At 47.8% G+C, this 14,058-nt stretch overlaps 1 protein-coding gene across 2 annotated transcripts; it reads right to left on the bottom strand.

The window, feature by feature from the left end:
* Positions 1–888: 888 nt before the first annotated feature.
* On the bottom strand, positions 889–13,269 carry CBX7 (chromobox 7). 2 transcript variants are annotated; one of them, XM_027879400.1, is made up of 6 exons: positions 13,083–13,269; positions 11,726–11,769; positions 7,638–7,703; positions 7,047–7,113; positions 6,135–6,474; positions 889–4,091 (listed from the first exon to the last, which is right to left on the bottom strand). In XM_027879400.1, the coding sequence occupies exons 1-6, from the start codon at positions 13,149–13,151 to the stop codon at positions 3,943–3,945; spliced, it is 735 nt and encodes a 244-aa protein (XP_027735201.1). In that variant the 5' UTR covers positions 13,152–13,269; the 3' UTR covers positions 889–3,942. The 2 variants fall into 2 exon arrangements, with proteins under 2 accessions (XP_027735201.1, XP_027735202.1); XM_027879401.1 differs by having other exon boundaries at positions 889–4,088.
* Between the last annotated feature and the right edge of the window lie 789 nt (positions 13,270–14,058).

Genomic DNA, 14,058 nt, shown 5'->3' with positions numbered 1-14,058 from the left:
AAAAGAAAAAAAAAAGAAAAAAAAATCACCTTGGTCTGACTTCACAAGCAGAAGGGCCCCCAAGCAAATGCGAGACAATAAGGAGCATGCAGGAGCTACGAGGCTACTTAATGCCACTACTTACGCATTAAAACTTGCTGTTCCAAGGCATCACTTATATATCAGAGCAATAACATCTAGTTTATAACCATTCAGGAATAGAGGAATATACCCCACAGAGGAATATGTACCTCACTTTCCATTTGTTTTTTTTAAACACAGTGTTAACAATAAAGGCTTTCCAGTCTCATGAAGCCCCTCAGTTCTGTCATATATACAGCGAGTTCACTTTGAGATCTATGAAATAAAAACCTCTGTTTCCCAAACGCTGCTGGTAAATTCTCACATGGAAACAGTTCTAAGAATGACTATTAGAACCGTTCTTCTCTGAGAAGGTTGTTTCTTGTGTACAGTTCAATATTTCCACTGGCTGAAGTTTGTTTTTCTTGTTTACAGCCATGGAGCCAAATGAGGTATGGGAGAGTTAGCCCATTTCTATTCTCAGCTTGTGCTTCAAATAGAATTATTAAACTCAGCTTCAGCTGGATGCTATTCTCGTTCTTCTAATCAAACGGAATGCTTAACAAAGCTCCGAGCATAGCATCTGATCTTCACGATATGTTAGTACAAGAGGTCCCAATTCAATTTTCATGTTTTGGGTTGAACTGGCAGATGGACAGTATTCGGGAGAAAAGACAAACCCAGACAACCTCTCTTACCATCACTACTAAAACCCCCATACATCTCTACACCTGCAGAGATGGAATAAAGCTAATTTTAAACTCCCTGAAGACCAGCTCTAGCAAGGAAATTTACAACAATATGTCACCAGACAATGTGGAACAGAGCCATGTTTTTTTAAAAAGATCAGGAGAAAAACCATCTCAAAAAGATCTTTAAGATAAACAAGAATTCATGAATGTCAAAAAAAAAAGTCCACGCCAACGAAGTAACTGCTTAGTTTCCTACCACAAACTCCTCTTCACACCCCCCCTCCCCCAAACCCACGCACACGCAGCTTGTTGCGTCTTAACTCGATTATAGTTAACTCCTCATTGACACAAAGCAGCATCGCAGCCAGGTACTTTGTTCCACACTTTGTGCAGCGAGATGATTAGTCACCAGCAGAACACAAGCTAGCCTGATCCAAAAAATGATTAAGATATGAAGCTGTGGGTGGATCGTCTTTGAAAGACCACCGCAGGTCTTTGAAAACTCCACTGCAAGAGGAAGAAAATATGTTTAAAGAAAAATGCCAAAACAGAGCATTGACAAGTGTCAGCTGGCGAGTGGAAAGAAAAGCAGAAGATGGAAATCTAGTTTATTAGGACAAGCTCTTTCCTGTCGCAGGATTGGTATTGCTTCCGATGTCAGCCAAAGCCAGGAACTTAGTAAATAGGAAGCTTTTTTTGGTGTGTTTGTACTCTGAGATGAAGACATGACAAAGGCATCAGTTTCTGCATTAGAATAGAGAAACCAGATCCTATAAATGCCACAAAGATCTATCAGGGTGAGCTGCAGTTCAAAACACTTTTTAAAAAAAGCTAAAATATTATGCTTCTGCAACCATCACTACCTGACCTGCTACAACCCACAAGAGTGGACTCAGCCATTTGGTGTGTCCACTGCCCACAACACAAGAGAAATGCAGGTATTCAGCACATTTGGCAGGTGTTGGGAAGAGGGTGTGTGTGGGGGGATGATGATAACAACACTGTCTGACCCCACATCCTGCAAAAGAGGGTACAACTCCAGACACAGAAGCCTCGCTCTGGACACCCACGTTCAACAAACATCCTGCGTCTGCATGCTTACCTCATCAGTTTGCCCTTGCTAGCTACTGCAAGCTAATTTCCCACTCACTCTTCCTCCTACCTTGTAATTCCACCCCCCCTCAGCTTCCACTTCTCACCCTCTCAAATTTCTCCATAATAAAACTCCCATCTTACTTCTTTTGAGAGACAAAAGATCAGTCCAAAAATTCAAGACCTTCCCAGAGGTCCTGAAACTGCTGTGATGCAGCGGAAGACAGGCTTGCTCAAATAGCTCTGAGATGGAAGGGCAAATCCTAAATTTACACTGAGCTGCCATGTCCCATATGAGGTAAAACCTGCTTTTAATAAAAGCCATAGGGGCTGTCCAAGAACTTTGCAAAAAGTAGATGTTCGGAGGACTAGAAGCCCCAGAGCTCCAAAATTCTGCGGGCCAGCAGCCAAGCCCCTCACAGGAACACACTGAGGATTTCCACAGGTGGTCTCACAGCTGAGAAGGCTCATAGCTTCATTTAGAATAAATACAGCATACAAGAGATGCTTCAAGTGGGGTGGGGTGAGGAAACAAAGGATTTGAGTACAGAACTCACAACAGTAGCCAATGTTACCCTGCAGACTCTGTCCTGCAGTTCCCCCTTCAGACTAGCTTACTTTTCTTGCTTTCCATAGGAAAAGATCTATATTTAAAAAATTATTTAAATAAAATTGGCTTTTAAAAATGGAAGAGAACATGCATGTGCAAGAACAGATGCTATGCTAAATTACCAACTCAAAATACAGCAATTCTTCAAAAACCTCAAAGTGTCACAGGCAGTCCAGCACAAGGCATTTTTAAGTGCAAGATTAGGCAGGGTCTATTGAAATGCAGACCGCTTTCCTTGGCAAAGATTTTTTAGTCTTCCAAGGGGAAGTTCCTATCAGTAAAGTAGGATCACAGATACTGTGAGGAGACTGGAGTCATGGAAGAATATCACTCAGGCAGTACAATCCAAGAATTCTCATTGCTAAGAATTAAGAATTTTTTTCCCCTCTTCAAATCTAATACATGCTTTCCCCACATGTTGTTTACCTTGGATCTCTCTATGGGATCCAAAAACAGAATTTGCTGCTAATCAAGGTCCATTTCTAGCTCAGTTCTGTCCAATTCCTGTGTCCTGGGCCTGTGCCAGTTTCTTGAATATCTTTGCAGTGCCAGGCAATGCTTCAGTTGTCCTATTAGCCCCTCCTCCCAGGGGAGAGGAGTCAGTTTTCAACCAACTTATTACCACAGATCCAGGGCAGCATTTGTTATTAATACTGAATTTGGCAAAGGGTAAGAAGACCCCACTTTTTATAATGCATTCCTCACACAGCAGAGCCGAGCCTGGAAATCCTGTTTAGCATATACAGAATGGTATGTCTTGACTGCGCTGGGTTTCTGAGCTTTTAATGAGGGCAAATTGAATTTGCGTTGCCAATTTAGATTTCAGAGATGCATTTCAGCCTTTCCGCATGATCAGCAATCAAAGGGAGAAACCTCTGCTGTCTATATGGACCCGTGCTGCAAAGACTGACTTACCACAGACAGGCAAATAGGATTCTGAAGTCCTGACAGCAGGCCACAGGGAAAACAGCACTGGAGAGAAAGTCTTAAACAGGCTGGAGTAATCTACACAGGTAGGATCCATTGCGTCTCACTGCTGCAGGAAGAGAGGGAGGAGGAAGGTGGGAAGAGCAATGCACAGAGATGTATCTTTATCCAAGGGATATCAATTGCAGAACAAGGCGGCAGGCTAGAGATCCAGCTCTCTTTCCACCTCCACATGCCCTCTCCCCACAAATGCAGCTGCCGCCACTTGACAGGATAAAAGGCGAATTGTTCAGCTTGCTGCTTTCACATCAAGGAGGGGAGTCTTTGCCAGGGAAAGGGCTGTCAGTTTTTCAGCTGGACAAAGCAATGACAAACACACACCCCCTACACTGCTCTTTTTTGCGTATCTGAATGGGGAAAAAGGAGAAAAAAAAAAAAAGTCTCTGTAAACATTTTAAGAGGAGACATTTTGGATTTTTTTTTTCTCTTAAGGGATAACGTAACCCTTCCCTAGCTCCACCCTAAAAGCACTGTTTTTGGGGAGCACTGCAAACAAGAGATTCAGAACTGTGCACTCCGGTCTCGAAAGAAGCCCTCAGCCACTTGTGCTTCTCTGAAAGTGACGGTAATGGAGTTTGCCGTGATGTCTGTCACTGTCACTTCACTGGGGGGCACAGTGGGGATCCAAGGGAGACTGGCATCCACATCTGCTGCAGAAGGAAAGGTAGATAAGAGCATGTTAGTGAGAGGAAGGTGAGGGAGGAGGAGGGAGGAAGAAGAGAGGGAAGGGAAGGATGGAAAAAGGGTCTCCTTTCTGACAAACAGTAGGTGAAATCAGCCTGAGTCTGCACGAACAAAGCAAGAAAAAGCATGTGCAAACCCTGCCCTCGGAGGCTAAGGGAAAATGGAGGATCACTGCAGGACATAATGGGAAAAGGAAAGAGTAGCAAACGTGTCCAGACACACAGTGGCATCAGAGCAGCCTACAGAGAGGTCAAAAGAGCAGGCAAAACCACTCAGCTCATCTAACCAATTCCCTGATACCTCTCACCCCATCTCAACCCCTAATCGGTTTTGTGTCACCAAAGCACACTCATCCCGCTGTGAGCTCACCTGCTTCTAAATGCCCTACCCTGCTGAAAAGTCAAAAATCAAAAACTCTTACACATGCTCTTCAGATAGTCGTATAGGAGTCAAAGGGATCCAAAATGGAGGGGTTGCCTTCGTAGTGCACCTGCAATGCAGCCTGGGTGTGATTCTCAAAAATCCACCAATAGTGCTCTGTGGAAAGGCTGCTCTCCCTTTCTCATATCCTTCCTTTGCTCCCAGACAGCTCCATACAGGAAACATAAGCACCCTAGCACTTTCTCACTGTATCAATAACTATCAGTCTTCTGCCACCGAAAGCCCCACTTCCTCCCAGCCCCCAGAGACTGCCACATAAACTGAGAGAGGGGAAGGAAAACACATCCTCTCCCTGTCATTTTACCTATACTATATCCCTTGTGATCCCAACCTGGGCAAAGAACAAGTTCCATTAAGAGTATATTTCCTGGCTTCTGTCTCAAGCATCTGGGGTGCCTACTTTCACCTCGGAAAGAGTCCAATCCCCCTAACAATAATTGGGATACTATGCAGGCCATATGTCAAGGGGAGCACAAAAACAGTTTTACAATTCTGTAGTGCCACTCACTCTTGGGATTCCCAAGTGCTCTAGGGCCCCATGCTTCTAGGGAGAACAGCCCCATACACTTGTCCACTGCCAGGATGTAACACTGGGCTCCTCTGTGCTACTCCCATTGCTGCCTCCCTGGATTCTGGGCACTGTTCCAGTCCCTCTCAGAAAGGAAGGAATAGCTTTCATTCCCAGAACACAGTCCTCTCCCTAAAATCTTGTCTAATCCAGCCTGGCTAACAGCTACTCCTAGCAAGGAGTAACAGGATTCCCTCAGCTACTACAAGCAGCATAAGCCCCGTTTTTCCACTCCTCAGGAAAGCTACGCCTTCAGAAGCTCTAATAATGCAAGGATAGAGTTTCCCTGGTAACTGAGAGCAACACACACATCCCACAGCCCTCCCGCACAAGATGCTGGTATCCCTCTCCAAAATGCCAAATGTGCTTGGACATCTCCCACGCCCACACTCCTGCTGCCTACTCAGTGGGATCAGGCAGGAGGGTACCATCCTCTCTCATCCCCCCCTCACATAGCTCTACAGCAAGAGACTTTAGAGGGGTGTGGAGAGGAAAGGGAAGGAGGGGGCAGGGGAGTGCACTATGAGTTCCTAGTGCCATTTCTGTACGCTTCTCAGACGACCACTATGAGAGGAGTGCTGGTGTCCCAGCTCGTCCACTGCCAGCCAAGCTCCTCTGAGACAAGCAGCAGGCTGAGCACGTGTGGATATATGGACAGAGGCAGAGTTCATCACTATCACACCTGTGTGTCACCTCTGCTGGGAGGAAACTGTAAGAGGGGAAAAACTTGCGGTATCTTCTGCACATTTTCTAACACTGGGAGGGGCATCGTGGATGTAGGACTACAGAGAGGCAACAGCACCAAAAACATCAGATTAATCTGTGCTCTTCAAACAAGAAAGAAACCTTGCAAACAAGAGGGCCATAATACGAGCCAGTGAGAGCTGCTCTAAGAACTTGATCTAAAACACAATCCCAGGAGGAGATAACCAAGGAGAAAGGACACAGACTATCCTTCACACGCCCCAGAACTTCACAGCCAAGGGGGGTCTGGCCTTACCTTCTTTGCTGGTGTGCTGCATGGCCTCCCAGTCTTCAGGGCCCTGCCTGGCCTCTAGGCCCACTGCATCATTCAGGAAAAACTCATGCCTGCAGTTTCGGTTCTCCAGGCTCGCCATGCGGGGGAACTTCTTCCTTGACAGTCGCAGGTACTTCTGGTTTTTGCGTTGCTTCCGGAGAGAAAATGGCAGGACTGCTCCCCCAGTCTTCTCTGGGAACTCTGCCTGCCCTGTCTTGGTCCCTGGCAGGCTACTGTCTCCTCCTCCAAACCTCCGCGCAAGAGAGAAACAGAGCTTCTCCTTTCCCTTGTGGGCACTCCTCAAGTCCATGCCATACAGCCGCTGCCGAGAAACACAGAAAGCGTCAGAGTGGACATCTGATCATACAGGCAGGGCTCCCCCTGGGAGCCAGGAAACTATTCTTTGTTCAGCCCCTGAACATCTAGATGAGCTGCTTCTAAGGTGTGCTGCTTCTGTAATGCCATTTCTCTCATCTCTTCCACTGCCATCTAAGCTCTTCCTAATACCTGCTTCCTAGGATAGGCTGCTTTGCTTGGGAACATGCTGAAACTCTGCTTCCAAACAGACGCTACCTTTAACTTGATGGAAAATCCAAGCTCAGCATAAAATTAAAAGAACATACAAACCAGGTAACCTGCAACCACTCAGGCCCTTGATTTATAAAATTCCAGTTCAGAGGGCAAGAGCTGTTGTTTTATTCTGTTTTGCCTTTTTAAAGACAGATTAGCTAACAGGTTAAAACTATCTGCCTAATCACTGATTTCATGGTGGTGTTTGCTTGTTACCTCCAGTTCTGTCCATGTAACTGCAAACAGACAATTCCCACCTCCCTGAGAGCAGAGGAGCAGCACAGCAGCTAAGAGTTAGGAATACACAGAAGAGCAAGAGGCTACCTGCAGTAGGAGGCGCTTTGGTTTGGGGCCTCTTTTCCTGTACCCTGATGCACGGTCTCTCTCTTCCCTGTGAAAGAGGAACACAAATCAAACTAAATACTAAATACCACAGCATAAAACCTAGCTGGAACTTCAACCTTTTGCAGCACATCTCCCTCAATTTACTTCACTAAAACCCAATGGTGACCAGGGTGGGCTTGGAAAACATCCCAGAATTGCTTTCTGTAGGAGTGAAAGCCTTGCAATAGGGGAATTTCTCTGACACGGCTGATGAAGGATGGGGTTAGAGAAACTTATCACCTCACATCACTCCAGTCCAGCTCTGAACCTGATTAAAACCTGAGACTGATGGTTCCTTGGCTCAATGCTGCGAGTTCTTGGCCTCATTTCCTGAACAGTGCCAGTCAAAGCTGCTTTAACCTTGTCTTGTCTGTTTCAACCAACACCAGGGTATCAAAATCAAGCAGGATTCATTGCTATACATCTCATCTTTGACTTAAGCAGAGACAACAGGGTACTTTATGCATATAATGAAATAAAGACAGTATTTCTTTTCCTGTGTTCAGGGAGAGAAAGAACACGCGCCCTTACTTTTCTTCATAAGCCACTACCAGGCGAGGGTCCAAGATATGATCCTCTGGCTCCCATGTGCTGTATCTGAAGAAAAACATAAGGAATAAAAAGTAAACAATACTTAAATGAAACATTCTCTCCACAGGCCTGCTACCAGTGTGCTGCAGCCCTGGATACTGTCTTCACCAGGGTCGGTGGGGCCTGCCACAACATTGCGAGAGCTCTGAGGAATCTCAGCCATTCCCTCCCCAGCTTCCCACAGACACCACCTCCCTTTCCCAAAACAGGCAGGGCCAACCGTCAAGCAGCTCTTCGTAGGAAAACAGGGAAGACTTTTCTCCCCAGGGCCCACTCTACACTGTTCGCAAAGCCTGTGCGGACACTCGCAAACTGATTTTAAGTCCATGCCTAAAAGATCTCATCAACAGCACTCCCTCAAATCCAAAAATCCCATGGAACAATGAGACGTGATCTGATACAGCTTTCTGAAAAATAGGTCTCTCTTAATTTAGAGTGCTCAAAGAGTAAGTACGCTTTCTCACCTGCATTATTAATTACCTCTAATCACTGAAGCCGAAAGTATTCATTTAAGAGTTTAATTTTTCTCCACTGATGCCTTTCACCCAAACACGTTCAGACCTGGCCCCTGGGGCAAGCTGATGGCCACTTGCCAATGCCTCCTCCTTCCGCTCGGCTCCCCCTGCGGGTTGTTCCTATGGAACAGAGCTCATCAGCGCAGGAGGAACCATCTGCACTACGGGCAGGGCCACCAGCACTGCTCCAAACAGGCTTCATGCTCCAACAGCAGCCTGTGAACAGCGTCACTCACTGCCCCAGCTCCGTCCTCGATAGCCAGACAGCTGTGACAAGAGCCAGATCTCAGGAAAGGACTCAACCCATCCAGCAGGCAACTCCAAAACTGGTTGCCAAAGAGCACACCTGCACCTAACAGCAGGGAGAGGCAGCCAAAAATTTGCACTGTGGAAGCTGAAAGGATAGTAAGGTGGTCCTTGTAGCATGTTTGCTCCTAAGGCATCATGCTTGTGCAGAAAAGGTGGGTGGCATGTCTCTACTGTACAAACTCTAAGGCAAGAAGGCAAGTCTGAAACCCCAAATGCCTCAGAAAACTAATTTTCCTGGAATGTGAGGTCCAGGCCCGGAGGCAGAGCCCCTCCCAGACCCCAGGAAGGAGGACCAGAGAAGAGTCACTTGCAGGTGTGCAAAGGTGCACTTGTATCACTGCCTTTAAAAGCGAGAAAGCATTTCAGGATGTTTACATTTCTGGATGAAGCATAGGCTGCACATGAGAGCACACGATACATGCCCACATGTACACGGGGGAGGCGGTTTAGGAATGCTTTTCCCTTTCATCTCTCTAATAGGGAGAAGAAAGGTACTAAAAACAGGAGCATTCCTAGAGAATGGGTCTAGAAATGAAAATACAATTCTTTTACAAAAGGGAGAAACAAAAATATAAAATTCAGATATTCCAAGGTGCACTGAACATCAGAGAGTTAAGAGCAGACGTCTTCATAACCAGCTGATCTCCTTCTCCCTCCCTCCCTCCTTTGCTCATGCCTCCTGCAGCAACCTGACTGTGCGCTGTCAAAGCCAAAATGATGTTTGAAAAGAGGAAGGTTTCCTCCCAGCTGCAGGGATTCTGGCACTCATCCTACAAATTTAAGAAAAATAACAGCACGAGAGGGGAAAAAAGTCATCAGATTGCTTTTCACAGGCAGGAGAAGAAAGGGGATTTGCTTATAAAAAAACCCTGGTGGGTGTTGCCATTTTCTCTGCAGTTCAGATTCTGGCTTCGCTGCAGTAGCAAAACACTGCATTTAAAAAAAACATGGTTGAATTTGCCACGCGCGCGCGCACACAGAGCTTTATATATGGGTACACACAGCCCAGGCTGCAGCAAACTGCAGAGAGCAGGCACTCTGGAAAACATAGATCATATGATCTTCCTTCCCCCTCCTTCTACTCCTCCTCTTCCCCCTCCCCTCTTAACTCCAAGACAAGTTGTAAACAAGCTTGTAGCTAGAATCAGGTTGTCACTCCTCCATTCCCTCACTCCAACAGTGCAATCCAGAAACCTGACGTGCAGGGCATGAGCAAGATTTTTTTATGAAAAAGAGGGGGAAGAAAATGAAATACAAATTACATGTGAAAGCAGTAAAAACTACTGACCTATCCTTATTTCCTTGTATGATGCTTCCAATGGGAATGATGAGATAATAGGTACAGAGATAACAAAGAGCAATGCAACAAGGTTGGGAAGGGGAATGAAGAGAAACAGGACATGGGATGAGCAAATAGACAAAAAGATGCAAACAGCTTGTTGTGCTGCATGCTATGCTGGGCATACGTAAGTTTAGAAACAAGGAACAGAGACTGCTAGTGGGATGAAAGTGACTTCAATGTTCTGAGAATCTTGGTTTTAATACTTCAAACCACTGAGTGAATAGTTAAAATGGAGAGGACAGGGGGAAAGAGAAATAGTCAGTGCTCTTCAGATTTGGAGTTTGGGAAAAGAGGGAAGGTGCTAGGACATGTAACAGCATCAAAAATAGGGAACCCTGACATCACCTTGCTCCTTGAGGAGCTGTGCTTTAAATTCCCAGAAGAGTTTCTGTGTCCCCCAGAGTTCCAAGATGCACGACAAGGAAAGGCAGCAGTTAAGAATAAAGGCTGCTCTGTCCAAGGAAACATTACGCCATGCCTCAGCCCACCTTCTTGGCAAGGGACTTTACGAGAGAAGGACCTCAATGCGTTGGTTCAGAGGAGAATGGGATAAACATCAGTATTCTGGCCAGAAGGGAATGGGGCCTCACAGGCTCCAAATCCATGTCCCACCCTCTATCAGCAATTAAATAAGACTTGGCTCCTTAAGGCTGAAGTAGGTCCAAGAAGTGACCCGCGCTACATGGCAGCTGGTGCTCAACAAGTGCACAAGGTTACTTGGACAGCAGGACTTATAGTCAAGAATAAAGTCACCCTCTCCTACCACCACCAGAGAAGGGAAGTTGCTTGTATTGACATGTGCCCTATAAGCATAAAAATTAGGCACACAGACTGGGCATGTAGGAACACGTTTCAGCTTCTTGGACAACAGGTACAACTTGTCAGAACCATCCCAGTCGGCCCCACTTTGCAGCTGTGAGGACGAACCCGTAACAAGCGGCCCCCTTTGCTTAGCAACACACAGAGCAACTGCATGTGTAGTGCTGTTGTACCCACCCACGCTGTGTATGTACAAACACAGTCACAAACAGAAAAGCAAAAACAGGGCCCCATATGGGTTGGCCAGGAAGCTTTTCCACTAGACTGCTAGCTGACATAGTAATATTCTCCAGTTACTTAATCTTTCTAATCTCAAAGCATTTTACAGACTGTTTAAGCACAGACCAATCACTCTTCTTCAGAGGCAGCTGCATTTGAATAAAAGAAGTAGCTGTAAACAGTGCACAGCAATGCTGAAAAAAATGCCTTTTTTTTCCCCCCTTTTTGCAATGTAGCAACCAAAGTAAAAGCAGAAAAGGCACTCATAAAAACAGGAGGTTTCAGACAAGGAAATGAAGGCATGGCGGTAATTTTCAAGGGGCAAAGATCACCTGCGTCTGGCTACAATCAATAAATCTGAAACACTGCCCCTTTCCATCGGTGAACTGCAGAAGGGAAGCAGTAGGACAACAAGACAAGACCATCTACATGTATTCTATTTTAAAAGACTTCAGACAGCTCTAAAAATAAAGTGGGGTCCTCTTGGTGCTGACTCAGAAAAGCAGGAGCCATTCCAAGTTCAGAAGAATCTGGGTTCTTTGTTGAACTCATAATGAATTTAAAAACATTTGTATCTAGAAAGTATCTCAATGAAATATTTCAGTGGTGGTAAAACCCAGTCTGAATAGACTGGCATGCAGTTTGTATTCCTTAGCTGCCAATTCACAAACAGATTTGGGTTTGGTTTGTGGCTCTTTCGTTCTGTTTATTGGTGTTGAAATGAGGCACAAGCAATTACCCACCATGAATGAGATGCTCAATTGCAGAGACACAGTGTAAGCTATTGCCGAATATCAAAGACAAAAAAGACAAACACAACTTACTTTGGGGGCCATCCTTTCCACTTCACCAGGTATTCTACTTTCCCCTGAGGGTGGAAAAAGGAAGAAGAAAACAGATGAACTCTGCAACAAAATACAGGCTGCAGTATGAAATGCAACCAATCAATGGGACTGAACTCTGCAACCAAAAGGTCATTTCCCATCACTTTATTTTCAAAACAAAGACACTTCCTCATTCAACTACACTTGCTATACCTTCTCCCCCAGAATGCGGCGGTGTTTAAGCATGCTTGCACTCCCATTAGCCTGGAGCACAGCTTCGCAGAAGTCTTGCAGGCAGAACACTAAAAGTCAGCCAGAGAGTAAGACTGAACCATTCCCACATTTACAGGCAATCCTACAAGAAGTCAGCAGGCATAAATGCAAGAGGCAGATGCATGCCAGAAGCAAGTGTCAGATGAATTTTTTTTAAGCACAGAGGAGAAACACAGTATTTCAGAACCTATGAAGCATCTCTGGCATGTTTCTTTCCATTTGCTACACGCTCTACTCAAACCCTGTTCCATCCATCACAGGCACTCATCTCTTCGACCCAAGCTCACAGCTGAAGTTCAAAGTTATCCATTTACTTGTTCACTCTAAGCACAAGATTTAAAAGCAAAAAACTAAAAAAACCTGCAGCGATTGGAAACCATGCTCAAGGGCTCAGTGAGCAACGTATACAACTATCGGAATGTTTCATGTTACGCTGAGTGGTTTGTTAAGCACTTCCCAAAGCATGGCAAAGGCCTTAGTGCGTGTAGGACGACCCCGCTCCAAGAGGCACTGCTGCAGCTGCAGACACCTTTACAGGAGAGCACAGCAAGGAAAGCGCTCGGGTACTTGAGTCAGAGAACCAGTTTCGTTTTCCTCGGGGGGGGAGAGGGTGTCGTTCATCAGTCTCCCAAGACTGGAAAACACTGCCCTATAAGGAACTTTCCACCGGAAGATCTCTGCACACTGCATGCCTACAGGTTCATCCTTGCAACACCCTGCGGGACCGGGAGGGCTTCCACGGCCGGGGAAAAGGAGTCACGGGAGCCTTCCCAAACGCCCTCCGGTTTGGGCTGGTGTCGCCAGCGCTCATCCTGCGGAGAGGCTGAACCCCCCGCAGGGGCAGCTCCCCCTCTGCCCCGGAGACCCCCGAGCCAACACGTGTGTCCCCCGCTCGCCGGCCCCGGGCAGGTGCCGATGTCCCCGCGGCGGGGGGGGGGGGGAGGTAAACGTGGCGGGGACAGGGACGGGAACGGGGACCAGCCGGTCGCGCGCGCGCCCACCACGCCCCCCTCCCGGTGCGCGGCGGGAGGGGCGGGGGGTATGTCCCGGTGCGCTCCCCCCGCCCCGCCCCGCCGCTGCCCACCTTCCGCACGCGCTTCTTGCGGATGCTCTCCACCGCGAACACCTGCTCGCCGATGGCCGACAGCTCCATGCGGCGGGAGGGACGGCGGCGGGCTGTGCCTGCGGCTGTGTCTGCGGCGGCGGCCGTTCCCCGCCGCTCCCCCTCACACGCCCCCTCGTGCGCGGCCGCGCCCCCGCCGCCGCTTTAGAACCTGCGCAACGTTTTCCCCGGCGCGCGCGCGAGGGGGCGGGAGCGGGGGGCAGGGAGGGAGGCGGTGCGCGAGGCCGCGGCGGGAAGCGCCTGGGGCGCCGTTCCCGCCTCCCTCCTCCTCCTCCAGCTCCGGGGAGCGCCGTGACGGAGGGCTGCCCGCCGCCGTCGCCGCCGCCGCGGCGGAGCGGTGGCATTTGCGGGCGTTTTCCACAGGAACGCGGGCACCGGCGGTCGCGTGCCGGCGGCGGCGGGTCGGGAAGCGGCGGCTGGCAGAGTGTGGGGGCGGGAGCAGCGCTGCGGCAGGAACCCGGCGGGACTCCCCTGCCCCGGCACCCGCCGCAGGTGCTTCGCCGCGAGATGCCTGTGGCGGCCCATCCTGAAGGGGAAGGGAGCGCCCAGGGCTCGTGAGTGCTCGCGGCCGCAAAGGGACGGCGAGAGCCGGAGGGCCCGCCAGCAATCGGAAAGTTTTATCGTTAAATTACACACTTGGAATGGAAATCATTACATTAGTCCCCTGACCTACTACATAAGCACACGGCAGTGGGTTATGGATAAAAGGGTAAGAGGGAAAGGAAGAGAAGAGACGAATTAAAGAGGGGGGGAAGGGAGAGTGAAAGAAGAAGGAAGGCAGGCAGGAAAGAAAAAGAATAGAAAGACAGAAAGAAAGAGAGAGAGAAAGAGAAGAGAGAAAAAGAAAAGAAAGAGAAAGAAAAGAGAAAAAGAGGAGAGAGAAAAAGAGAAAAAAAAAGAATAAAGAGAAAGGAAAAGAGAAAAAGAGAAAGAAAAA

The sequence above is a fragment of the Empidonax traillii genome, unplaced genomic scaffold (genome assembly GCF_003031625.1).
Source record: "Empidonax traillii isolate 1590-97213 ecotype Southwest subspecies unplaced genomic scaffold, ASM303162v1 scaffold55:size2822071, whole genome shotgun sequence".
NCBI classification, from domain to species: domain Eukaryota; kingdom Metazoa; phylum Chordata; class Aves; order Passeriformes; family Tyrannidae; genus Empidonax; species Empidonax traillii.
Note: the sequence above shows the minus strand (reverse complement) of the source record. Positions and strands in the feature narration are given on the sequence as shown.

What these genes read in the sequence shown, in the direction of transcription:
- CBX7 (XM_027879400.1), bottom strand. Translation starts at nt 13,151, where the DNA reads ATGGAGCTGTCGGCCATCGGCGAGCAGGTGTTCGCGGTGGAGAGCATC. An exon ending in CAAAGCGCCTCCTACTGCAG is followed by an intron (nt 6,475 to 7,046) that starts GTAGCCTCTTGC and finishes GTTTCTCGGCAG; the next exon opens with CGGCTGTATGGCATGGACTT. An exon ending in GCAGCACACCAGCAAAGAAG is followed by an intron (nt 4,092 to 6,134) that starts GTAAGGCCAGAC and finishes TTCCTTCTGCAG; the next exon opens with CAGATGTGGATGCCAGTCTC.